General features: G+C 39.4%; 1 protein-coding gene across 1 annotated transcript in view; it reads left to right on the forward strand.

Annotated features, from left to right (window-relative positions):
* The window catches only part of LOC139717379 (regulator of nonsense transcripts 2-like), a 36,886-nt gene that overhangs the window by 9,312 nt on the left and 531 nt on the right, over window positions 1-27,043 (forward strand). Inside the window, exons 8-33 of the mRNA XM_071628882.1 lie at window positions 431-600; window positions 1,544-1,718; window positions 2,157-2,249; window positions 2,964-3,003; window positions 3,478-3,632; window positions 4,655-4,736; window positions 5,309-5,464; window positions 6,270-6,373; window positions 6,964-7,049; window positions 7,622-7,730; window positions 8,603-8,660; window positions 9,146-9,201; window positions 9,713-9,829; window positions 10,761-10,862; window positions 11,088-11,213; window positions 11,550-11,711; window positions 12,826-12,964; window positions 13,422-13,558; window positions 15,147-15,333; window positions 17,702-17,809; window positions 19,916-20,058; window positions 20,934-21,002; window positions 21,775-21,870; window positions 23,767-24,006; window positions 25,143-25,221; window positions 26,331-26,452. Of these exons, the coding sequence (XP_071484983.1) occupies window positions 431-600; window positions 1,544-1,718; window positions 2,157-2,249; window positions 2,964-3,003; window positions 3,478-3,632; window positions 4,655-4,736; window positions 5,309-5,464; window positions 6,270-6,373; window positions 6,964-7,049; window positions 7,622-7,730; window positions 8,603-8,660; window positions 9,146-9,201; window positions 9,713-9,829; window positions 10,761-10,862; window positions 11,088-11,213; window positions 11,550-11,711; window positions 12,826-12,964; window positions 13,422-13,558; window positions 15,147-15,333; window positions 17,702-17,809; window positions 19,916-20,058; window positions 20,934-21,002; window positions 21,775-21,870; window positions 23,767-24,006; window positions 25,143-25,221; window positions 26,331-26,452 (3,111 nt within the window). The remainder of the gene's footprint in view (window positions 1-430; window positions 601-1,543; window positions 1,719-2,156; window positions 2,250-2,963; window positions 3,004-3,477; window positions 3,633-4,654; window positions 4,737-5,308; window positions 5,465-6,269; window positions 6,374-6,963; window positions 7,050-7,621; window positions 7,731-8,602; window positions 8,661-9,145; window positions 9,202-9,712; window positions 9,830-10,760; window positions 10,863-11,087; window positions 11,214-11,549; window positions 11,712-12,825; window positions 12,965-13,421; window positions 13,559-15,146; window positions 15,334-17,701; window positions 17,810-19,915; window positions 20,059-20,933; window positions 21,003-21,774; window positions 21,871-23,766; window positions 24,007-25,142; window positions 25,222-26,330; window positions 26,453-27,043) is intronic.

Below are 27,043 nucleotides of genomic sequence, written 5' to 3' on the forward strand. Positions count from 1 at the left end.
TGTCATTGAGCATCTGGGACCATACAATAGTACCATAAAACAATTTCATATTTTCAATCTGAACATGTGCAGATAAAGGGCAATGCAGATCTTCTCTTGAGATTGATGTGTAACTGAGGCATTTAAAAACTGGATAGGTCTTCATGAAAACAATGCTATAAATATTCATGCATGAACCAGGTGCATATTGAGATGTACAGGTAAATGTGTATTCTTATCAACCAAATTATCATAAAGTTTTCATGCAGCGCTTGTTTGAATAAAGTTACCATTTTCTGCTTGGCTGTTTTCAATTGCTCTTCTAAAAGACTATTCCATATTTTGTAAAGTCTGTTGGTTCCAGAGGCCAGTGCAGACTGGTGCTGACTGTGAACTGGCTTATTCTAAAACATCATATGATGAACTGGATTTCTTTAATAATCACATGCAGCTCATAGTCAATGGCATCTTCACTGAGAAGGAAGGGGTGCCGCTGTTGAACAACCTGCTCTCTTCCATCATGAAGGCTGACAAGGAGAACCACAACAACATCAGCATCATCATCAGCTTCACCAAGCACTGTGGAGAGGACTATGCTGGCATCGTGCCCAGAAAACAGAGGTACTTCCAGCAGCTTTCATTTTACTCTATCATTCATTTGATTCTTAGATGATGTTTTATGTCTATTCATTCAGTTGTTCAGTTCGTTAAATGGTAATTTGCTTCAGTTTTCATTTACTCTCACCTCTATATTCTGAGTGTCTATTTAGATACTGTATAGGCCATGTGTTTTGCAGGGGGTTTATTTTCATGAAATTTGCAAGTCGCAACTTTAACCACACATGGAAATATTAAATCTGATCCTGACAAGGCTGTTACATGCACCATGCATTTCCCCGTCCATTGTTGTACTCCACAATCGCAAATGTAGCCACTCGGGAAATTGTGAGGAAGTCTAGATACGCTAAAAATTGGACTAGTTAAATATGTGGCGTAAACAATATGTCTACTCCTTCAATTGTTCATTCAGCTCTATGGTAATTTGCTTCAGTCTTCGTTGACTCTCATCACTGTACACCTAGTGTCAATTCAAATATTGGCCCATACATACTCTTGTGAATTTACCAAGTGCTTGTCTATTCATTAATTCATTCATCCAAGCACTATTACCCACATTTAGCCCTTATATGACTTATTTGCATGCATCCTTGAGTTTACTTGTACAGTCCGTAGGATATCGATTTTCTTTACTTAATCTTTTTCTGTGTCGTTCATTCAAACAGACGTTATGCAGCATCAGAGTTGTTGAATAAGACCTCTGCTTGTCAATCATGAATGCTGAGATCAAGTTTACTGCTGATTCATTAATTTCTTCTTGTCCTCTTTTTTTTTTTCTAATTGTTAGTCTCATCATCATTATATTATTATGGATATAATAATGATGATGATGATGATCACCATCATCATGATAATGTTGATGATATTGATGTTGACATTGTTGTTACTATAGGAACCAGTTTGCCCTCTTTCTAAAGATGCATTCTTTAACATCATATCCTTGTAGACTGCTGGCAGAGAAGTTCCAGCTGGGGTTGGTAACACCCGAGGTATTCTCAAGCCAGCTGCAAACGGCCTATCGCAACCTCCTCAAGGACCACTACGGCTCTCTGGCCAAGTTCCTCCAGCGACAGCACAAGGACCTCCAGAACATTGAGAGACAGAACAGGCGGACGCTGCAGGTGAGTTTTACTTGTCAATTCACTTTCACTAGCTTCACTCAGATGCAGTTCCCCGTTTTGAGGATGGTCCTGACTATAGGCAAGAATTGTTTGCTGTAGCAGCACGGAAGAAAAGTTTAGAGCATATACCGTAGGACTTGTTTGGTTCAAGAACCAAGACTGAGTATTATGTTGATCGGAGACATTTTGGTTAAAAAAGATTCTATGATGCACTTTAACATTTTCCCTGATAAGAATTGTTTGATTCAGTGTGTGTGGAAGTTCAGTAGATTTTTGTCGCTTTTTTTTTTAAACCAGTAGTTTTGTTTGATTAGTACCACCAATCAAAAGATTGGCCGTGTTTGTAGTTGTCTTTCCAGATTAAGAATGTTTTTATAGTGAGAGTATGCTTGATCTCTTTCTGTTTCTGTCTAATGTTGAAATGGTCTTTTCAAACAGAACAAAGGTGAGCTGAGTGAAGAAAGGAGGAAGAAACTCGAAGAGAAGCAAACGGCATACCAGAAGCTTCTTATGAATACCTCAAATTTTGCAGTAAGTCATTAGTCTACGTTTATTACTTTTTTGTTGTTGTTAATCTTGACAAATTATCTTCGAGCTGTAACTATGGTATTGCTCCATAAGTCAAACACCTAACTTTTCCACCACCCACTCTGTTCATTGTTTTAATTCTGTTTCTTGCCAAGAGGTAAAAAGATTTACTGTTCTTGACAAATATATTTTAAAAGTGAGACAAGTTTGAGAAAGATGTATTCGAATGATGACACACTAAAGAAATGTATAGTAGAATGGCCACTGACTGCAACTTGTAGTTTCACAAAATATTATGAGATGTATAAAATCCAGGTTTGGTTTCTAGTTTAACTTGTCACCCCTGAGATACGATGATTCACCATAGACTGACTACATGGCATACATGTGTCCAATAAGCAGTTCGTTAAATGAAATGGAGACCAAAGATATGAAGAGTATGAGATATGCCTCCTCAGATATTCCATTTCATGTAGCTCCACATTATGAGCAGAAGTCCATTGGCATTGTTTGCGGAGTTTGACAGGGTTTGCGGAGATGAAGCCATTATCCTGCATAGTTGGTGATATAGCAACCTTTAAAACAAGTCCAAAGAGATAAATGCAAGGGAGTGATGTGGTTTCTGGAGAGTAGGACACAAATGTCCCTTCCAACTGTAGATAGATGGCTCACATCTGTTACAGCAGGATATTTCATTTCTTTCTGTTTCTTCCACAGGATCTGATAGATGAAGACATGCCGGACTTGCCAGTGGAAGGCAAGTTTTGATGGTCGTGCCCATTAAATGACCCCTTGAATCTACTTTGTCAATGACGATATAGTGCAGGTTCAGTGCATATGAGAGGAAATTTGCACCGTTGCACAATAAGTCAGCAGCTCTTTGAAAAATGCAAAATATGACAGTAGAAGTGAGCTCTGAATAACAATGCTCGTCTGACAATGAAGAATTGTGCTAGAGTTTTTGAGAAAAATGATTGCAGAAAATAAGAATTCCTCAGTAAGAAGGGCAAGTTTACCAGTCTCTCGCATTGTCTTGTGTTTTCAAAGTTTCTTATTGATGAAAGTTTAAATTTTTGTCACCAGCATAAGCTAGGAAAGTCATGTGGAGAGGAGTATCAATGTGTTCAAGCAAAGCATGTCAATTCTTATTTTTCTTTGACATTATCTCCATCCTGAATAGTGTGTGCTTTTGCAGATTTTATTTCATTTCATTTTTTTTACTCCTCTTCAGAACTGAGCAAAGATGAACTGGACATCTTGACCATCGACATGATGGGATCCGACGGTCAGCTGAGCGAGTTTGACTGGGCGAACTCGCTTTGGGAAGACGAGGACACGAGGACGTTCCACGAGAATCTCATCAACCTTCGATCCATGGTGCCGGCAGTAAGTTTCCCTGTAGTAGGAACATGATGGATCAAATCAAAGCCTGGAATTCCTTGAAGCTGACTCACTATATTTAGAGGTTTAGACCATGATCAAGACATGACCAATGATTTAATTCAATGATTGTAGTTCAAATTGCACATGTATCTTTGCGTATTAGTTGAAGATTAGTTTTTGCATCGCTGTTGGTGGGCAATTTTAATAAACTATGTACGGTATCAGAGTTAAGTATACACAAATGTGCATAACAGCGTGTTTCTCTAAGAGGCTAGGCTGGATTCAGCTTGCCAAAGGGTTGTATGATGCATCGTCCAGCAATTAATCTATACTCCTGCTGCATACTCTGTCTTCCTCAATAGTTTTATCGTTTGCTGGAAGATTTTTTAAATACCCATGACATTGTTCGCTGTAAAGTTTACTGAATTTCCTTCATTCAGGAAGATTAATTTTAGAATATGTGTCTGTTTTGCTGGCATATCTGATGAAATTTGTTGCTAATTTAACTAACTCATTGTCTGATTGAATTGGTAAAGAATAGTATGCCTTGGAAATGTCCCTGTAACATTGTCCAGTGGAAGTGGTTTTCAGTTTATCTGAATTCTATTAAAACAGTGGCATCTGTGCTACATGATACCGTAATACTGTGTGTTCAGGAATCAGATGAGAAGCAAATGAAAAGTGCACTTGCAGTTTCAAACAGATATTGTAAAAGTGGATAAAGTAATTTTTTCGCACTTAGCCAGATAAGGTTAAATTTCTGTATTTTTAATTCGGCAGAATCAGGACATAAATGGCTGGACCATATGGCAAGCAAAAACATTTGCATGCTTTTATTTTTGCACTAGCTTGTGGAAGCATGAAATGTGCAAAAATTTCCACACCGTTGAAATTTCCACCTTCATAGTAGTAAGTATTATGCTATCTCTTTAGCTTTATTGTTTTTACATTGTTTTGAATTTCATTGTTACATTTTCATTACTCTCATAGGCAATCTAATCATTGTTTAAATGTGTCTTTCATAGATCTTGTTCAAGGATGCAGACCAGAGGTCAGTGAATAGACCTGGAGACAAAGAAGATGAGAAATTGGAGAAGCTTGAAGATGGTAAGTTAGGAAAGAATAGTGGAAAACAACCAAACAGAGAAGTTCCCAGGAAAGCTGAATTTCTCCCCTTATGTGAGAAGAAGAGTTTTGATATCATGTCTTACTGAGTTTACTGCCTAAAAGTCTGTTCAAGGTGGCATATACATGTAGACTTCCATTTGTTTTGATCTGTGATGCACATGCCTGTTTGATTTGGTGAAATTACCTCAAGTAGCTGATTGTATTCAATTGTACACAAAACTGAATATGACCAAAAAAAATCTGTCAAGCAGTTAGCAAGGGGCAAGTTATGTACGTGAAGATATGAGTAGATGGACTATCTAGGTAGCAGATCCTATTTTGTTATACCTCGTCTTGTTGACAGCTGTGGGCATCCAAATAGCTTTTATCAAATTTGAAATCAAATTGTTTTCCAGAGAAATGAATACAAAAACCCCCCAGCAACAACAGCACAACAAATGTCCACATTATGCTGTGTGAGCTTAATTTGACTTGGCCAGTGTGTTTGCATTTTGTGATTGTCACTTGCATTTTGTCAACTGTGTATCTGACCTCTGACCTCTGACCCCCAGACATAAAGGCCCTGGAGATAGCGACTGATGAGGAGGAGACGGTGGAAGAGGGAGACCAGGAGGCGGCAGGGGAGGAGGAGCAGGAGCAAGCCACTGAGACGAAACCAGAGGAAGAGATGGCGCTGGAAGAGATGGACCCGGCTGAAGGGGATGAAGGTCAGAAAACATGAGCAGTGCTTCAAAAGAAAAAGACTATACACAAGTTGTTTAGATAAAAACAATGTGAAGTGAGGAACTGTGCACTCCATTTTGTAACTCTTTTGTAGCGTAGATGCTTCCTCCAAATCACTGATCTTCCCAAGGACTTTACTATTATTATTACCATCTGGGCACATGCCAAGTACCCATTCTTGTTCCTAGGTTAAGACATTGTGAGCAAGACACCCTGTCCAAGAATGTTTGCACTTGACATAGTAATAGGATTAGAACTGAGGGTCTCCTTATTACGATTCTAGACCTTTATCCACTCACAAGGATTCCCAGCAGTTTTGTCATGGACAAGGTGCAGCTCGCGTTCACACTAGGTCCTGCAAAGGGGGGGGGGGGGGGGGGGGGGGAGTCCACAGGGAAAGTTTGATTTCGCTGGACTTTCCCCTCCAGAACTATAGTGTGGATGCTCATCAGGATTTCTCCCAGTGTCTCCATGACTTGTTGGGACCGGGGACAAAATTTAGAGGGGAGAGTGACCTTGGCTCGTAATTCATAGCACCCAGCTGTATTCATCAAGCGTGTGCAAGCGAACATATTCATATTCATCAAGCGAACCCTGTTGTCAAATGGCAGGGCCCACCGCAGACCCTGATTTCCCGTGCAGCTCAGGGACAGTTGAGAGTAGTGTGGATGGTCTGTTGTAAAAAAGATGAGATCTCTCCTGCCTGTCCCCAGGACGCAGGGCAGGAGAGATTCCAAAATCCCATACAATTACAAGCTCCTCTATCCCGTGTTACTTCATCTTTTTCAGATGCTGATGAGGGCGAACAGATCAGTAATGCCACCCTCAAGATGTTGATGGATGCATACATCAACAGCCTCCCACAGTGTGTCAACAGAGACCATATAGACAAGGTCAGTGGACTTTTTGTAAGGTGAAAGTTGTAAATGTGTAGACTTGTGATGACTAATATAGGCCCATTCGCTAATTTATGAACAGCGATGAAACCCTGAGGGAGCCACGAGTCTCTTGAAGCTGCTGAAAGGATGTAGGGAAGTTCAATGGCATATTTCAAGTGAGTTACTGTAGTTATCATATGAGAAAAATACTATATCTTCATCTTCATGAGCAGCCATGAGCTATGGGATCACTTGTGTGTAAACTATACCTTCCATGATATATTTGATATGACCATTATGGTTGAGGATAATCCTAAAATTTATTCAGGCTTGATTGAATTCAACCTCTATTTTGTGAATCACAGCATAGGCCTACTTGTTCCTCAGCAATTGAAATTTGCATGCGACTAAATGGACATATGATGCTCTGCTGTAAAGGCTTCTGTTCTCTTAAGATTTCCATCATCTTATCCTGGAGTTGTAGACATGATTGCTAATTTAGGAGTCCTTGTCATGCAGTTGTGCTTCATTTATATCTTACTTGCACAGCAAATTAGCCCAGCAAATTTATTTTTGATTGGATCCTTATATTCTAAATATCTCAGGCTGCTGTTGACTTCTGCTTGAATCTAAACACAAAGGCCAACAGGAAGAAACTGGCTAAAGCTCTGTTCAATGTCCCCAGAACGAGGTGAGTCCAGTGGTGCCTTCACATCTATACTTATTTCAAGTTTTATGCAGGGAAATTACATAGTTTGGTACATCTGCATTTGAATGATGGAAAAGATTAGAGAACACCTTAAGAATGATGATGTCATAAGGCAAAAGCCACTGATGTTAACTCAACTTTTATTAGTTTCCTGTATACAGCTTTGTTGAATTTGCTCGATATTGATGTAACACTCGTGTAATTAAAAAAAAAACTCAGCAACTTGTAATCTGTTATATTGGCAAGATCAAAGCCGGTATATTAATATTCCCTTCATGTGTCATACATCCAAGAATTGCGCATTGGGTCATGTTCAGGAGTGACTAAGTGAAATGCTAACAACATGTAGTAATTCTGATAACAAATACTTCTCTGATTTTTTTTAATACAAGTAATACGCGCACATACACACATACACCTACACACTAAAAAAATGATGTTGCTCTCATAGCGCTTCATGCACAAAACTTCAGAAAGAGACACACATCACATTTACATCAATTACCACACATCTATATTCATTCTTTCTTTCCCCCCTTTTTTTTGTGCTCCAGACTTGACCTGCTGCCATTCTATTCCCGGCTGGTAGCAACACTGTATGTGTGCATGCCTGACATAGCGGAAGACTTGGCGGAGAGACTCAAGAATGAATTCAGGTGGCATGTGAGTATTGATTATATTAGTCCCATTCTGATGTCCTGCATCATATCTCAACTGGTCTGCCCTACATCTTCTCCCAAAGATGCTGCTCTTACATCACTTTTGTGAAGTCTAGTCATTTGATTCATAGTTCCTGCGGATTTGCTCAAGTCCTGGAAAATTAACGCATCATGTCAGGCATTTGAAGTTTGATGATCGTCCTCTTACTGCACTGATATTTTGTTTCAGCTCTTGAAGATGGTACTGAAAATTGATTAGTTATTTCATTCACTATGTGATTGATTTCTTACTCATTTCTAAGTCCAGTATGTACATATAGTGGGAAATAGAGAAAGACATGCTAGTGAAATGTGCTCATTAAACAATCAAAAACTGAAACAAAGACAGTTTCAAATTTGAGCTCTGGTCATCCTAAAAAAAAAAAGTTAACAAATTCCAACCCTTAAACTCATACAAATGCTTGTAACATATACTGTATAGACCATATATCTTGTAGTGTTTGTATAAATTGGGTGAATTTTATGAGTCAGTTAATATCCACAGAATTAACACATGCCAGAATATTGCCCCCTGTAACTGAAATGCAATGTACAATGATTCCTAATAGGTAGGGATTCAATAACTTTGCTTCTTGAAAAAGGGAAGTACTTATTTCTCATTCATTTGATGTGTTTGTGGACAGTGAATTTAGCCACATTCAAATTGTCTTACAAATCCTGATTCATGAAAATATACTCACAAAAATATGTGGCACATGCAATAATTCAAGACTAAAAAGAGATTTTTGAATGAGATGGGAGGGACTTTGAAATGTATCCTCGGTACAAGATGTGGGCTGTGTGATTCATTTGTCATGTTTTCTTGATAATCACCAGGTGAGGAAGAAGGATCAAATGATGGTGGAGTCCAAGATTAAAGTGGCAAGGTTCATAGGTGAGAGTCTCCTCACTTTGTGTGATGGAACGTGTCGGTCACTGACTGAGCAATGGATGTAGAATAATGTCTAGGGTAACATACTGTTGGCGAGGAAAAAGAACACTATAAAGATCACTATAAAGCAAGATATTAGATTGGTCCTTTTTTTGTTTGTCTTTATTTTTTAATGCCAGGAAAGCTGTTTTGCCATTTCTTTTCTACCTATTCACTGATCATACTGTTGCCAAGCAGTCATATGTCATTTTCCAGTAAATAGAGAGAGGAGGATAGTCTGTACACACAGGTGTGTGCTTACTCAAATGTCATTCACCATGTTACCATGTGAAGGAATATTTTGAATATCAAGCAAGATACTTTTTTACAACCCTTTAGATACTGAAAAAGAAATGAAACAAAAAGACAGTATTTCTTGTTGTTAAATTAGGAAATTTGAAAACAAAGTATTAGTGATGATGACATCTATCTTATTCTACTTCTACAAGGGGAACTCACCAAGTTCAAGATGTGTTCCAAAGCTGATACGCTGCAATGCCTCAAGGTAGGACATTCATGTTTATGAAACACTGTATGACATTGGATTGGATTGAGAGAATGAATCCATTCATTTTCTCATCAATATTTCACCACCCTCAACCGTGCATGTACATGTATATAGCAGATTCAAATCCAAGTCATTCCAATTACCAGTTAGTGGTAATCTGCATTTTTATCTTTATGCTTTAGTGTGTAGACAGTCATTCAGTTAACTTTTATATCAATATCCTGGCATTAGGGCTGCACTACTATTCTCACTGTCTTTGTGATTAGAAATTATTGATATATTCCCTTTCATATTTCTCTTAATTTTTGTCTCTTGACATACAAAGTAGATCAGTTCTTGCGGGATAAGATGTGTTTCTCATGAAATTATCCAGCTTTGCAATGACTTGAAAATTAGATAGGAGTTTGGTCCTTTACCATGTATGTTGGCCTTGAGCTAATGATTATAAATAGTGTAAAGATGAGATACATCTCCATCAACCCTTCTGCTGTGGACCTCTCCCTTTCAGAGCCTTATCCAAGACTTCCGGCACCACAACATCGACATGGCGTGTGCCCTGCTGGAGAGCTGTGGACGGTTCCTCTACCGCTCCCCAGAGTCCCACCTCAAGACCAACGCCCTGTTGGTGAGTCCATTCTGACCTTCCTGGTCTGTAGCGCACCCTAGTCTATTGGCGTGGACTACTGTATCTCACCGCCTTGTAATTACAATGTATCTGCAGAGTGATATCTGTGTGTGTTCGAACAGGTGTACAGATACAACTTGACAGTATCTGTGGAGTTTTTTTTTTTTGTTCTTGATGCTGTAGGATTTTAGGTATCTGACCATGAAGGCTGCTGACTGAAATCCTGCAGTGAGGTGTTTGACACCCTTGATGGAGATTTAACTATTCCATCTTTGCATAGTCTCCAAATTATATCCAATTAGCCGTGGTCACACTGGCAAATGTCGCAAAATTTAAGTTCACAATGTTTAAGGGTGACCCTGATTTCAAAACTGAAACTTAGAGAAGTTTGACCGCCAGTGTGGACAAACAAACCAACTTCGCAAAGACTTCTCAAGGTTAAACTTTGTGATGTTTTGCCGGTGTGGCTGCGGCTAGGGGGACCAAAGGTAAAAGACTAAAATATTGCTCATGTCAGTAACACAACTATGTATTCGTTGTTGCATTGTCAAACTGCTGAATCAGTCTTGAAATATCCATACAGTGAGGAAATTCAGCATTGCATTGCCCATCTGCATGAGATGCCTCTCATCATCATTACATTCATTCCCTCTTCTATTTTAAGATGTGAATTTGAAGAATGTAGTGAAATCTTGTTATTATGTCATGCTGTATTTCATCACTACATATATATTGTATACATGTTTTATGCAGTACATAGGGATGTTAATATTTCACAGAAATGTCAATATTGCACAGGAAACTTTGATATGGTGACTACCGGTGTTAAAATTATTCTGTTGGCAATGCAGAAATCATTGAATAATGAAGGTGTATCAGATAAGGTAGATGAAGGCATATTGAGTTTTACCAGTGCTCTCTGTTGCCATAGGAACTGATGATGCGGAAGAAGAGTAAGATGGTGCTAGGGGAGAGACACAACACCATGGTGGACAATGCCTTCTTCTACTGCAATCCTCCAGAGGTCACCAAGGTAGGTCTCCTCTTTCCTCTGGCTCTACAATTATGACTGAGATGGGGTATGTGATTCTCATGTTCTGTACACTTTCACCAAATGTTTCCGTAGTTGCCCTTTTCTCTTTTCTTTTTGCTTTGTTCAGGTTTGTTTGTGTATTGATACTTCCATAATGTGCATCAAATTTTCTGTCTCGGAGAATACAAGCCCCAAATTTTTTTCTTGGTCTTCCCATCAATACAGATTGAGAGGAAGGTGCGGCCACCAATGCACGAGTACATCCGCAAGCTGCTCTTCAAGGATCTGTCCAAGACCACTGTGGAGAAGGTGCTCAAGCAGATGAGGAAGCTGCCCTGGGACACGCCCGAGGTCAGTGCCACAGGAGAGGGGTTCCCATGACAACTGAGTTTGCAGTCGAAGATGACTAACTCTATGAATATAGCAGCACAAAATGCACGGGGCGGAATATGTTTACTAAGGCTCTACGTTTACCAAGTTCTCTTAGAAGAGTCACATATGTGAACAATTTTATAAGATGCTACAGTGAAATGAGCTGGAAAATTGTGCAGAGTGGATTAGAGCTACCAACTTATGCCAGTCAAACTGTACTGATGAGTAAATAGCATCATTGTTTTATCTATTTGTTATTTTCTGGCTTGTTTTTTTTTTAAATGCATGCGAGTGTGTGTCTCTTTGCTGCTCCAGATCAAGCAGTACACAGTGAAGTGCCTGAGCAGCGTGTGGAACCTCAAGTACAACAACGTGCACTGTCTGGCCAACCTCCTAGCCGGCCTGGTCCAGTACCATGACGACACTGGTATCCGGGTGGTGGATGCTATCCTGGAGGATGTGCGCATCGGGATGGAGGTAGGCCATGCCCATGTTCTTCCTGCTGTTGGAGTGTTTGTTTGTCTGTTTGTTTGTTTGTGTCTTTGTCCATTTTCCATTTGAGAAGATGGCTGGATAGCCCATATTTAGCTGCACTAGCTGGTCTTCCGTGAGGTCCAGTTGGATTTGAGGTGGATCAGTTCACCAGGTTAATATTCACCCTGCTCTTTGAGATGAATGAATTAAGTGGGATCTTTTACATACAGAAGTTGTGACTCTCACACACAGGACCTCCATTTTATGTCCTGTCCAAGGGACAGAATGTTTTGCCTATTACTAAAGTGTCTCTCTGTTGATGCTGTTTTGTTAATTTGAGACGATAGTTGAGTGGAAATTTTATTAACTTTTGAATAAAGTAATCTTTGGCAAGCATTTCCAGAATAACCAGGTTGCAGTCATTGAAATTAGCTTGTGACATCTTGTGTCATTATTTGGCAGTCTCAAACTTTCCCGATTTCTAAAATAATGCAAATGTACCAGTACATCAGGTTGATAGCCTACCAGTACATCAGGTTGATAACCACTGCTCATCACATCGCCTATCTCTCTGTCCCCATTTGCGCTCAGTGCTTGCATCGTGAAGAAAAAAATTGTTGTTGGTGCTTGAATGGTCTTGTTCAGCTATTCACTTTCCAAAGCTGTCACCCATACCTTTCAAAGATTGCCTGTCTAGATTTCATCTGCCTTATGAGCATAGCTTAGATGAAGAAAATTCCAAAGACTTTCAGGGATGTCAGAGTCATCATCACGCTTCCTTTTGATGTGAAATCAGATATCCTTGGATTGGAATCAACAATGCTTGCCATGCTTGATTGTCATTTTCATTTATACCAGTCAGCTGTTCCCATTTGATAGGAACATTCCATTTTCTTAGGAAAGAAGCTTCAGTCGACCTTGTGTTCCTATTTTTGTCAACATCTGCTAATAGTGATGCATTGGAGATTGGTAAAAATGTGTATTTTTTGCATTATTTTCTCCCAATTATTCCTATATACTAAATTTCAGGGTTTGCAGGTATGCTCTGTTGCTTCTCAACATTATATATTTTTTTAATGATTTTATTCATTTATTATTTTTTTTTATGTGTGCGCAGATCAACCACCCTAAGTACAATCAGCGCAGAGTGACGGTGGTCAAGTTTCTGGGAGAACTCTACAACTACCGCCTGGTGGAGTCCAGTGTTATCTTCAAGACTCTCTACTCCCTGATACGCTTTGGTGTCACACTAGATGGTAAGGTTGATACCTATTACATAATCTCTGGTGACAGCTGAGCACTACAAAAGATATTTTGTGGCAGTGCAATCCATGCTGTGGTAAAAAGTATCTGGTTCGCAATGTGACAGCAAGTTCACTCATGATAGAAAACTAGCAAACATGATGAAAATATCAAATTACATAACGGTGAAACCCCTTCAATACCTGTCTTGCTTCAAGGTGTAAATTGATATTAGATAGAACAGCAAAAAATTTACACATTTGTATGATTTTTGCACTTGTTTCATACCATGCGAAATGCATGAAAATTTCCACACCGTGAAAATTTCTTCCTTTACAGTATTTCAAATTCCACAGTAGGAATCCACCCTCCAGAACCTACAACAACTAGAACAATACATGCTGGAGATTTCTTTAAACTTTCTTCTTATTTATTTTCTTTTTCTTTCCTTTTCTTTCTTGTGTTGGATAGGTGTGGAAAGCCCCCTTGATCCTCCAGAGCACCTGTTTAGGATCAGACTGGTCTGCACGTTGCTGGACACCTGTGGTCAGTTTTTTGACCGCGGCTCGAGCAAGAAGAAACTAGACTGCTTCCTTGTTTACTTCCAGGTACATTGTGACTCCCTCTTCTGGCCAAGTTCTTGAGGCACTCAGATGGCCACATATGATGAAAATATCCTGTGGGAAATATCGGTGCAATTTTTAAAGTGCAGCATTGCTTTTGCATAAATTTTGATGACATGGCAGAAAAACAAACAAACCCCCAAAAAAGAAATAATTTATTCAGTTTAAAGGGTGTGTACAGTTCTGGTCGGGGTGAGGATTTAGCTTTTAACGTTTTGCGAGACATTCAGAAACCACTCTATGAGATGTCAAAAGAGCATGCAATTCTTAGGGGTATCAAAAGTTTATTTGATGAAAATCGGTTTTGAAATGTCAGAAATATCCAAAAACAAGGTAAAACAAAGAGATCCTAATAAAGTTAGGGCATGTCGCCTTTTATTATTATCACTTTTGGGGATATCTCAGCCATTTGAAAACCAATTTTCATCAAATAAACATTGAATCCTTCTTAAAATCGCATGCTCTTTCATATTTCATAAAAGGTTTCTCATTATCTCACTTAGGAAAGTTCAAAACATGAATCCCCACCTCAACCACTACTGTACAGTCCCTTTAACTCCTGTGGTGGCTTCATGGTGAATTTTAATGATCTGTACTGTAATTCGCCAATTTACCTCAAATACTAGCCAAGTGTGACTAAAGACACAGATGAGCTCCAGACACTTACCAGAAAAAAAAAAACCAAAAAACAAAAAGCACCACCACCACCACCACCAACAACGACAACAACAACAATAACGACAACAACAACAGGATGGTAGGAGGTGTATTATTATTTTCCAAAATCTGTTATATATGTCACCTCTAAAAAGTGTACAAACAGAATAGTGGCCTTGCACAAAAGGGCAAAATTCTGTTCATATGTCACTTCATAGACAGATAGTGAATTACACACAGATATGAAAGGTTTCTGGTGCAGTGTCATGAATTAATGTTTGCCACACGATATTTCATTTTTGCAGTATTGTCATAAATTTTTGCAGAATTGCTATGCGTGTGTTCATCAAAATCGAGTTTCCAACCAGCTTGGTATCATTATTGTGCAATCAATCAATCATTTGCATGAAGAAATATCATATTTCGTGATTGCATAAAGTCGTAGATTTCATGTCATGTTACATTTGGGGACACAACATTTGCTCCTGCGACAATCGCTCTGTTATGTTCTCCAAGGACTTAGGGTTAGAGTTCCATAGGGTTCCATTATGTGATAGGGTTTTAAGGTCAGATTGATGTGAGGATTAGGATTAGGATCAAGGTTATGTTTGTGGGTAGAATTTGTGTTTGGCTTTATAACATGCAGATATTTTGTTGGTCAGCAATTGTCGCAGGAGCAAATGTCATGGAACCTGTTATGTTATGTCAGGTGAATGCTGATGATCTTGGTTTGAGTGGTTGCAGATTATGGTGATTGCTTCTCATCAAAATGGATGCAGGCATATATATATATATATATATATATATATATATATATATATATATATATATGTATGTATATATATATTTTTTTTTTGGGGGGGGGGGAGGTGTGAAGCGTCATATCTTTAGTTTTGATATCTCTGTGCTGCTGTAGCAATACATCTGGTACAAGCGCAACCTGCCAAACTGGAACACAGAGGGCCGCCCATTCCCCATGGACGTGGACAACGCCATCTCTGACACCCTAGAGATGCTGAGACCCAAGCTCAAGCTTTTTGTCTCTCTCGAGGAGGCTCACAAGGAGGTGGCACAGCTGGAGAAAGATCAGGTCCAGAAGATCAGTGAGTGTTGCCATGACAACAATGTATATACCAAGCTCTTCATTCGGCTGAGTGTCATAGAAATTACAGGAAAAAATCCACTGTGAATTTATTTCATATGATATACTGTATATGCCAAAGATTTCGCAAGGCTTTTATTTTCGCAAATTTCGCGAGTCGGGTGCTATTCACGATATTAAAGACATGCAAAAATAATGACTGATCCCGATATGAATGTGACGCACATGTATACATTTCTCCGTTCAGTACAGTACTTCACGATCGCGAATTTAACCACCTGGAAAATCGTTTAAAGTCCCGATTCACAAAAATTTAGACTCACTGGCCCGTATTCTGCTAAAAACTTAGACCCGAGTTTAAACCCATGCCTGGGTCTAAAGTGGGTTTTTGGGGTTTAAACCTGAGTTTAAACCACCAGTTTAGACCCAGGTTTAAACCCAGGTTTAATTTGTATTCTACTAAGTCCAGCTGTGGTCTAAATTGGGTTTAAATTAAACCTACCCTGGAGGAGGTTTATTTCGAGTTTAAATCGAGTCTAACGATGATTGGTAAGGGTACCAGCACACGGATCAATGCCAATGGCACAAAACGAGTGGCTGGCTGGATACAGCAGCTAGCTTGCCGGCCACACGCGAGTACACACGAGATACGCCTACTACTACATATTAGATCTATAGTACTTGTAGCAAATTGTACACTTAGAAGAGACTCGAGAGCTAAATTGTAGCAATACTACTAACAGCTACCTAGTACTACCTGTACTAATACGTTAGTCTAGATAAGCTTTACGATGAAAATAACCTGGAGACTAGACCAAGAACTCAATGTATAGGACTAGAGGGTAGAGCCTGAGGTCGATTTGGCATAGTTTCTGTTAGATCGAGAACCTAGATCGATCGTAGGACTAACGTTAGGACTAGTTAGTATGAGTAGGGTCCTACTAACGTTAGTAGAACCTATTCGAATAGCTAGAGTACATTATTGTAACATTAGAACTAACGTTAGATCTATTAAAAGTTAGTGTGGTACGGTAGGTAAAATCTAACGTTACTTCTAATATCGAGACAGGGTTGATAGTAGATCTAGATCTATTTCTAAATTTTAGAATGGTTTCTATTTTTATTAACTGACAATCTTAAGAGAAAAGCTTTTATTCAATTTCCTACCTCAAAGTCCTGGTTTGATCAATTGCCAGTCCATTCCGAATTCACGATTCAATCGACATAAAAAGCCATGTCCCATCCAGCGCACACAGCAACCGTGCCGCCGGCCGGCGCGGCGCGATGGATCTGCTGGTATAGCCAGGTGCCCGCACCTCGTCAGGGGCCCGAATACCGTCACCCCGCTTAAAATCGCTTTGAGCGCACTGAACAAAAATGTTTGCCCGGGACTGTGTTCTGTACGCTTGATACTTGGCAGGACTACCACAACCAAGCAAATTGTGGTGAAAACCGAACAGTTTTTCGCGAAAATCTGAAATTTTAACAGGGCTATAGGAATACGTGTTATATGTCACCCGCACGCATCTATTACGTGTATGTCTATGGGAACATCACGGTCACCCGCACACGTCTTTCACGTGCTAAGTCTATGGGAGAGCGGGTGACGAGTTGCGGGCCCCTTCCTTAGCGCGCAACTTTTTCGCATCGTTCGCCTTTGACGACGATAGCTGCAAATTTTCAATATCGATCAGTGAACTTGTGATTCCATTGGAATTTTCAGCATTTTTCCTGTATGTGAGTTGGATTTCAAAGAATTTCAGTGGCGAAATGTGGTTCAATTATGGGCAAACATTAACTATGACGAGGTGCGGGTCACCCAAGTATACTGAGCATTCAAAGCTAGCTAGCCAAAAATATGATAGCGCTACGCTATTAGACGCTTACCATGTATCCTGTGATGTGCGTCGCACACGTACACAAACTGTACAGTATAATCACAGTGCTTCACGAGTCGTCGCAAGCAAAAATACAGCATGCCCTTATTCGACATAAATACCCGTAAAAACTATTCAAAATCCAAGAAAGTCACGCTCATGTGGCTGATACACTGCCAATAATAAATTTAAGTGGATTTGTGGAGAGAAAAGTACTCAGAGAGGGAGAATTTCTTCTTCCATAGAGGGCACCATGGTGGCTTGACCCAAGACTATTTCGGGTTTAATTTAAACCCGAAATAGACTTGGGTTTAACTAAACCTCGCTAGCAGAATACAAAATTAAACCTCTGGTCTAGCTAAACCATAGGTGAGTCTAAAATGGGTTTAAACCTTGGTCTACAGTAGAATACGGGCCACTAAATGTATGGCATATACGTGTACAGTATTATGATGATACTGACTAAAATTTCTGCCCACTCCTCCCTGCCAGCAAACATCATACCTGAGATCCAGTTAAACATTGTTCAGCCACCAGCCGGAGGCCAAGGGTTAATGCCCATCATGGAAGGGAACGAGGACCAGGTGGAACTGTCACAAGGTAAGATTGGGTGATGGTGTTGAAGGTGATGAGCAATGCAGGAGGGATGATGATGATGATGATGATGATGATGGTGATGATGGTGATGATGGTGATGATGGTGATGATGGTGATGATGGTGATGATGGTGATGATGGTGATGATGGTGATGATGGTGATGATGGTGATGATGGTGATGATGGTGATGATGGTGATGATGGTGATGATGGTGATGATGGTGATGATGGTGATGATGATGATGATGATGGTGATGATGATGGTGATGATGATGGTGATGGTGATGATGGTGATGATGGTGATGATGGTGATGATGTTGATAATGAAGATGATGATGATGATGATGATGATGATGATGTTGATAATGATGATGATGATGATGATGATGCAGCTAATTACAAAGAAAATAAGATGATTGTGATATTTGTGTTTATGATTGTTATGATGACAATGAGGATGGTGTTGATGATAATGATGATTATATTCTGGTAATCAAATGATGATAATTGCGGGGTGATGGTGGTTGTGGTGATGAATGTGATATGTTTGATAAGTTACGGTCATGATGATGGCAATGATACTGATGATGAGTGTGATCATGATGATGATAATAATGGTAGTGATGATGAAGATGACGATCATGATAGTGTTGGTGATAATGATGACAGTGATAATGATGATGGTTAAAATTAAGATGATGATGATGATTGTGATTAGGATGATGACAAAGATTTACCATGATGACGACTGTAATACTGATATGACATTAAAGGTAGGGGATACCTTTTACAGACCTCCCAAAATGCAGCAAAACATTAAATATGAACCTCAGGGGACTTGTTTAGGCCACTGCTGAGAAATTTGGAAGTCAACAGTTATCTACAATTTGAATAATGCACAAAACTCAACTACTCAGTAGTTCTGTGTGTCAGCCACACTTAAGCCTTTTTGTTGCAGTCTTCTGTATTTTTTATCTATAAACACAAATCTAAAAGTATAAGAGCTGATGTAATAACATAATATAGAGTGTGTGGCAAGAATGTATATAGAAATGTTTGTAAGTTTGGATGAACTTTCTTCACAAAATATACATGATGGACACACATGCAGTGCATGGGTCTGCAAATGTAGCCTAGTAATGTACTGGAATTTACGGTGAGCCCCGAAAAAAATTCAATTCAAAATCTAACGGTCAAAAAAGTGTACTAAATGTTACCTTCCACTTTCAATACTTTATGGGAGTTTCTAAAATGATACTCTCTTCAACATACCACTGTATTTATACAACTCTTCATTTAAGGCATGCAAATGGGATTCCCTACCTTTAAGAAAAAAATTACAGTGATAATCATGGCAAAGACAAACAGTGCAAAGCAGCTTATAGTCCTTAACTATTTATGTTCATGTATACTGTATATGTGGTATGTGGTCCCAGTGTAGTGGGGTTTTTTTTCACAAATTTTGCAAGTCAACTCCTTTTTATTGAATTAACTACTCACAAAAATATTGCCTGATGTAACACAATTGCATTACATAATGTCTCCCAGGATGGAAATTGCTAAGTTTCTCTTGAAAAGTGGTAATGATTCTCTCTTGTTCTGTTCAGTGTGTTTCTGGATCGTGAATTAAACTCGTATTGGGATGCAAGTTCCAATTTGCAAAATATTCTACTTCTAAAATCATGGGGTATAAAGTAGCAAACACAATGGAGAACACAGTTCACACATGCATATTACTTTCTTGTTACTCTTTTCCTTGTCAGAGTGTGGTTTCATAAACTCGAGACCTGAAAATGGAACATGTTGTCTTGATTACTAAATCACATTTGCAAGTGATCTAAATTGCAGGTCTTCTCTTGTACATGAAACTCTGCCTCATCAAGTGCCTTTTACATCATGTTACTGTAAAACACGATATTTTCGCGGCATGAAATTTTCGTGAGTTGCCTCTAACATTCAATGCGTATAGTGTAGACAGGAACTTTCACATGCATTTTAATTTTGCAAATCTCGGCTCTCATGAAATTAAAATGCACGCGAACAGTCCTTGTTTTACAGTATGTTGAACCAGTTCTTGACAATTCAAGTGCAACTGTCCTTTTTGACCCAGGTGTCGAGTCCATGTCCTTGAATGATGACGACGATGATCTGTCCGACGGTGAGCTGGGAGAAAGCGGTGGGCGTCATCGCAGAGCTGACCGTAACAGCGCCACCAACAGTCAGAGTCAGAATACGGGCGAGGAACAGGAGGAGGTCAGTTAAGAGCGATGAACTTGAAGTCACAGACAGTTTTGATCCCCTTCCTTTTTCTTGGCATTACTTCTAGACAATAAAATGACAAAAATTTTTGTCTTTCTTCTTTTTTTTGTTGATAGAAAGTACACTTGCACCAATGACATCTGACAGAAATTCCTTCGCATCACTTTTTTAATATTCATAACAAAAGGACCAGCACAGCGAGCTGATATCTTTGCTGTTTGACCAATACAATGATCATGCAATCATGTCAGCCCTAGACAGAAATGTGGCTTTTCCTAATGCCGTGCACATGCATGCATGCATTCAGTTCTATCTCATACACTGGTTGCATATCATTGTGGGTGGGCTGTGATAAGTGACAAGGGTCAAAGGTGAAGATCAAGTTCTGTGATTTATGTCATGCAATACTTAGAAAGTGTTCCAAACAGGTTTTCACTTAAACATATTCACAAAGTAATTTATGATCCGCACTCTTATGAATTAAGGAATTAAGAGACCTTGAAAATTTTTTCACTGAAAAGTGAAAAATTAAGAATGAATAACATAGTTATGAACACTCAAGGGCCTTGATAAAAGAGATGTTTGATACTATACTCCATAGAATGCTAATAACGAATAGTAAAATTATCATAGAAAATACAACCCCAAACCATAGATATGTGGCTTCTAGAACTTGATGGTAAACTGAGATACATTGTATATGAGGTAGGTATAGAAGAATGCATTATGAGTGTATCTACATGTATTATATATAGGTTGGACTAAAGGGTATATAGGGGGACTGCTCTACTATCTTCAAGAGTTTGATTGGTTGTGACATCGAAAGCTCATTGGTGCCATGCAATCTCTCTCTCTGTTTTCCCTTTCAGCCATACAATGACTATGGAGATGATAACTTTGCCCTTGAGTCAGCTGGTGAAAACGAGGAAGATGACCATGTAAGTTTTCCACACTTCAGTAGTTTGAAAACTTGAATTTAAATGACAAAGATATTTGATCGAAGAGATGTCCCTTCTATTTTGATCACTGGAATGCGAGCACTATAGAATGGCACATCCACAGAATTATGTCTTTATAAATCTTGCTGTAACTATCAGTGACAAGTTACTGCACTGACATGTTTTCATTTTCTCTGGCTTGATGTTAACTTCCATTAGTGATTTGATAGGATGGCACTCACTTATCAAAAAGATGTGATGCTTGTATGTGTTTTTATCTATTAATGGGTTTTATTGTTGTTGTTGTTTTTTAACACCAGGGCCCCATTTCATAAAAGATGTTAGGATGGCAACTCTTGCTGGAATAGTAACTTACCGTAGCAATTACCAATCAGGAAGCTGGATTCTTCCGGATTCTTGTCATTACCACAACAATTTGCCATTCCAGCAAGAGTTGCTATCATAGCAACTTTTTATGATACGGGGCCCAGATGTTTTTGTTAAGGTCCATATGTACTAAGTATGACAGTGATATGTTTTTTTCAAAGGTTTGAATTGATACATTTGTCCCTGTCCTAATTATTTTGTATGGCAGTTTGAAGTTGGAGTAATCATTTCTTTCATTGTCAGCATGAGGTATGGTGCTCCAAAAGGAGCAACATGTTGAAACATGATGAATTCTTGTAATTAACAAAGAAAATAGATTTGGATATCATTATTTCACCTTTTGCTCGAAATGAAAATCTCTGCCCATCTCCGTGCCAAACACCAGGTGACTGTGATCACGGGGGGACCCAAGCTCATGGCCTGTGAGGAAGATGAGAACTTCACCGAAGCTTTTGATAAGATGCTGTCGGAAAATATCCAGGTAATGACCATCACGGTCTGGTCAACATATCTGTGGAATAGCATTTCTCTCCGTCTCTCGCTGTCCTTTTTTTTTTTTTTTTGTTACTCACATCAACACAGGGTCACAAAAATATGTCATATATGATGGAAATGATGTGATTATATGTGGATAGAGAGAGATAATATGTGAACTCCAGCCATCTTGAATTGCCTATATAAGTCTCTCACTTTGAAAATGTTTTATGGGATACAGCATGGTTTTTCTTCTGGATGGTTGATTTACACCATTTTCCCATATTCCTATGTATTCCAGATTGTGTGTATTCACACAATAATCAAAACAGAAATGATGAAATCCTGTCAAATACTGTTTATGGTTTAGATCCTTAAACAAAACAGGAATGTCCAGGACTAGCGTCTTTATTTATATTTTCTGCTGTTTAAAATGTTAATGTGAGCATATACAACTTGCACAAGAGTATCATTAGGGTTAGTAACATAAGATACAAGGAATCTGTTATCTCATATTTCCCACACTGCTAATAGTAGCAATGTCAATTAGGGGTCAGAAATTGTCTAAAGGATGTGTTGAGGTTTTGAAAATGAATAGCTTATATGCTCTGTATTTGTCTGTGCTTTGACAAAGAAGAAGAAAAAAGAAAAAGTGGCGACTTTTTCATGTTGCAGTTCTTCATTTAGGAGTCATTCGTGAGATGCATGATTAAAGATCCAGATTTAGTTCCAAGATTGATTCAGCTTGAAATACCTCCACATCTTTCAAAAGTCCAGCTTGCTCACAATGAATGTCTTGTAAAGGGGGGACTGTGGTGAAAAGAGGTAATTTGTGACCCGCTACAACAAAATGGTCCTAAAGTCGCGCACGGTCGAAGCCGTGAAAATCGAGTTTGAAGTCAGAGCATCAAAATTGGTCAAAACTTACGATTTTCTGAATTTGACATATTATTAGAGTCTGACATGTCTTCTATCATCTGTCGAAATTTTGAAGCAAAATGATGGAAGGAAAGACTAAAAAATAGCGTTTTTCTGGGCCATGTTTTTTTTGGGCGTTTCAACGAAGCAGAAACTGGTTCGAACATTTGGATTGAGCGCCACACATAGGCTCCGCCCCTAACAACGACCAGAGTGATGTCATTGGTCAGTTTGCTGCTTGCCGCTAACCGAAGCGTGAAGCTCGCACACTGTCCAGTCGACTGGTGCGTGCTGGCGGGGTGCGCTACGCCCAGCCACTTCTCCTGGCCTCCTGGTCACTGATTGGTAGGTGAGGAGACCGTCGACGCTGTGTTTGAATGAACATTTCGGGGGTTGCTAGGGCTTACCTTCTATAGTCCGGAGGTGAATACTGACTTGCGTGTCCCTTGATCGTGATTGCGTCGCAAGGAGAACTTTTAGGGCGCTTTTCTCGAAACAGTGATTTCCCAGATGTTTCGACATGCTCTTTTTTAAACATCGATATCTCCGCAGCCGATTATTTTTATAAGATGTGTTGTATATCAATTTAAAGCAGAAAGATTAGGAAATTGTGTCATGCAATTTTCAAATAATCGACCTTGCCCGACTTTAGGATCATTTTGTTGTAGCGGGTCACATTTTGTCAGGTGTAGTAATGGATTACCAAAATGTGATGTCATTAGCCATTCATTGCCATGGAAACTGGTTCTGAACAACCTCGTCTAGCCTGAGTGTTTATGAGCACACACCTTGTTCTAACCCAAGCTATAGCAAAAGACTGTTACATCATCACTCTGGTACTCGATTGCCATGAAAAATACCTAGGAAGCTAGAGCTACAAAGTTGACAATGACACTTTCAATATCTGGTACAGTGGAAATAACAACCCAAGATGGATTTTTCATATAGAAATGAACAAAGCTTTTTACTTCTTGAATACTCACAGCAAAGAAATGCGGAATCCATGAAGGTGGCTCAGCTGGACATTGGGGTTCCTCTTCACATCAAGGCTAGGACGAGTGCCAAGCCCATGACCTTTAACCCCTTCCAGCCGCAGCTGTCTCCGGAAGACCCCAGCACGGTGAACTTTGTGTTGATGACCCGGAAGGGGAACAAGCAGCACTTCCGGGAGTTTGAGGTTCCAATCAACTCCGAGCTGGCATCTAACCTTAAGAACAGAGAGCAGGTTGGTCAGCTCTCCTCCTCCTCCTCTTTCTCTTCTTCTTTTTCTTCTTCTTCATCTTCATTTTTGTCTTTTTTTTTTCTTCTCCTTTGTCTTTCATCATCTTTATTTTCATCTTCTTCTTCTTCTTCTTTTTCTTTGTCAAAAGTGGTTTGAATTATTTGCCAATGTTTCTGGTATTTGTGTGGGGGTGGGCAGACCATTTCATTAGGGCAGCACCCTACTCTTTGAAAAAAGTGAAGTGGGATATTTTTATGTGCATGGCATTTTAATGTCTGTCACACACAGTACGTCCCACGTTCTCCCAGTCACACGGACATTGTGTTTTGCCGCTAACTAGAGGGAACAGCGTGATTACACTCAACATCGCTTTATAGCAGGACATTTGAGTGCAAGAGAGACCGACAACTGACTGAGACATCTCACCATGCCTGGTTAACTCACTTGATGAACCTTTGTTGCACTGCCATTTCTCTTTCATGTTTCCTCTATGTGTATTTGTCCATCTGTTAGGCTGTCTCTTAAACATTATGAACTTTGTCAAAAAACAGCATGATTCTTTGTTATGTGTTGCTTTATGCAGGTTAGTTCATACCATCTATTTTACAGAGTCCATCAGCTTATGGAACACTTACAGCTGAGAAATGTCATTTATCACATTCTCATCGTCCTATCAAGAAACTCATCTTGAATGTTTATATTTGTACTGTGATCATGTTGGCTGAACAGTGCACCCTTCCGCAGAGGATGCACACCATGTATATATTTTGTGTGAAATCATACCCAAACTTGCCATGAGATTGTTCCACAGTAATATCCCTCCAATAATTACAACTGAGCCCCGACATACACGACTATAAACACTCGTATTCTTGTGACTGAAACACATACTGTAATAGTGGATATTTTGGTGCAAATGATTTTTCACGCTCTGCTGGGTAAGATGAAGCTCACATGCTTTTAATTCTGCGGAATCAGGATATTACTTATTGGAACATATGGCATGCAAAAATATTCGCATGGTTTTTAAATGCTAGCTCCTGGTAATGGTTGCATGAAATGTGAGAAAATTTCCACTTAACACCAGATAAAGAGTTAAGTGTTACTCAGTGGGTTTTATTTTATGTATTCTTTGCCAGGCTGAGAGGGCAGAGAAGCAGAGGATGAAGGAGTTGACTCTTCACATCAATGAGAGACAGGAGGAGGAGGACTATGAAGGTGAGGAGAGCATGTCTGGAAGACTCACAGTGTGAAGCATTTTATCACAAAATGGATTAAGGACCGTTTTTAAACATTCCAGAGTAAACCACTCATCAGATAGAACAAAATAAAGCCTTTCCAGTATATACCTCATTTGTAACATGGCAAGGTATATTCTTGAAGTTATGGTTGAAATATCCCATATTTTCTTATTATTTTCTTTGTTTTTAGCTGCTTTAATAGCAGATATCTCAAATTAACAAGAATGGAGTTATTTTGCGATTTTGCGATCAAATTCTTCATATCATCTCAATGGGGAACCAGATGGGTGTTAGCAAGGCATTGTTTAACAATGTTTCCTTTTTGAAAAAAAACAAACAAACAAACTACAGCTAAACAAAAACATGAGCTGTATGGTCCTATATGATACCAGTTTCTGTGGTATTGTATAAAAATGAAGCATATGAAAATCTTGCAGTTGAAAAACAATGATTTCTACTTCAACAGTTTTACATCTGTAATGGGGTTTACCACACTCCAGTCCCCCACTCCCACCCCACCCACCCCCATGGAAAGTTAAGTTTGAAGAAACCATCCAGTCAGTGATGTCTTTAACATCGTTGTATGCAGTGTTAGAGTTAAAGACCCTTTTGCATTTTGCTAAATGGTAGAGTCTTCAACTTGATATGTATTCAGAGTGCATTTAGGACCACTGTGGCTGTTTGACTTTGCCTAGTATCAGGTGTACAGGAGATTGGCATCTTTGAAGATGGCAGTATTTGTGGATTTTGAATCATAGCAGACCTGCTTTAATCATAGCAGACAGTAGGTCTTTTTCTGTTCATTTTAATTTCAGCTGGAGCTTCTGAAAGTGTTTAAATGTGTATGTATGCCTTTCTCTCTTTAGATAGATATAGGAAGTTACAATGTAGATAAGTGGAAAGATAGATTGATGAGTAGATGGGTGGCTGGAGATGAATGGATGGATGGATGGATGGATGGATAGAGAGATAGATAGATTGGTAGATAGGATGGATAGAGGAAGATAAAATGAGATGGATGGATTGACAGCTTAATGGACGAGGTCAAGTGGTTCCAATCAAATATTTTTTTGTTGTGTTATTCAGAGATGCTGGCTAGTCTTCAGAGGCCGGCCATCAGTGTCCCCAAGGAGCACAAGCCTCGATTCCACCACCCCAAGGGGGCGCCAGACACTGAGCAGATCTTCAATGCCAAAGGCAACAGGTTGGTATCGGCCAGTCAATGAGACGCAGAGAGGTTATATGCTCACTACCTAATCCTTCCATCAAACTAAGTGTAAAACCTCATCACAACCCTAACCCTAACCTTAAGTCCTTGGAGAAAATAAGACTGGAGCAATTGTCGGAGGAGCAAATGTCATGTCACCTAAAATTTATGTGGTTACAAGAAGATATAGATGAGCCCAAATCAGTGATGGCAGACTTTACTCTGCATGTGTGTGCTCCACACTCACAGAGCAAGTACAGGGCATACTCCAAGTCCACACTCCTTGGCTGCTTCATGGCTGCTAGTGTGTATAGTAAGGAGTGCTGTCCGCCATGAGAGGCAAGCCTTGTACCTCGCTCTACGCACTCACTGAGCAATTGCACAGGGCGCATTGCAAGCAAGCACACTAGTACCTACTAGTATATAACCTCTATGATGACCAGTCATGTAGCAATCTGTTTGACAGCTTTCCGTGTCGGAAATGTTGGGCTCATTTGTAAATATTGGCGGAAAGTAATTGTAGAATTTAAAAGCTGCAATGATTCTTGATTTCTAATGCCACAGCTGTGTTAATTGGACAACTCTCTTGATC

The sequence above is a fragment of the Diadema antillarum genome, unplaced genomic scaffold, assembly GCF_040938485.1.
Source record: "Diadema antillarum isolate AM-2024a unplaced genomic scaffold, OU_Dant_1.0 scf00000074, whole genome shotgun sequence".
NCBI lineage: Eukaryota > Metazoa > Echinodermata > Echinoidea > Diadematoida > Diadematidae > Diadema > Diadema antillarum.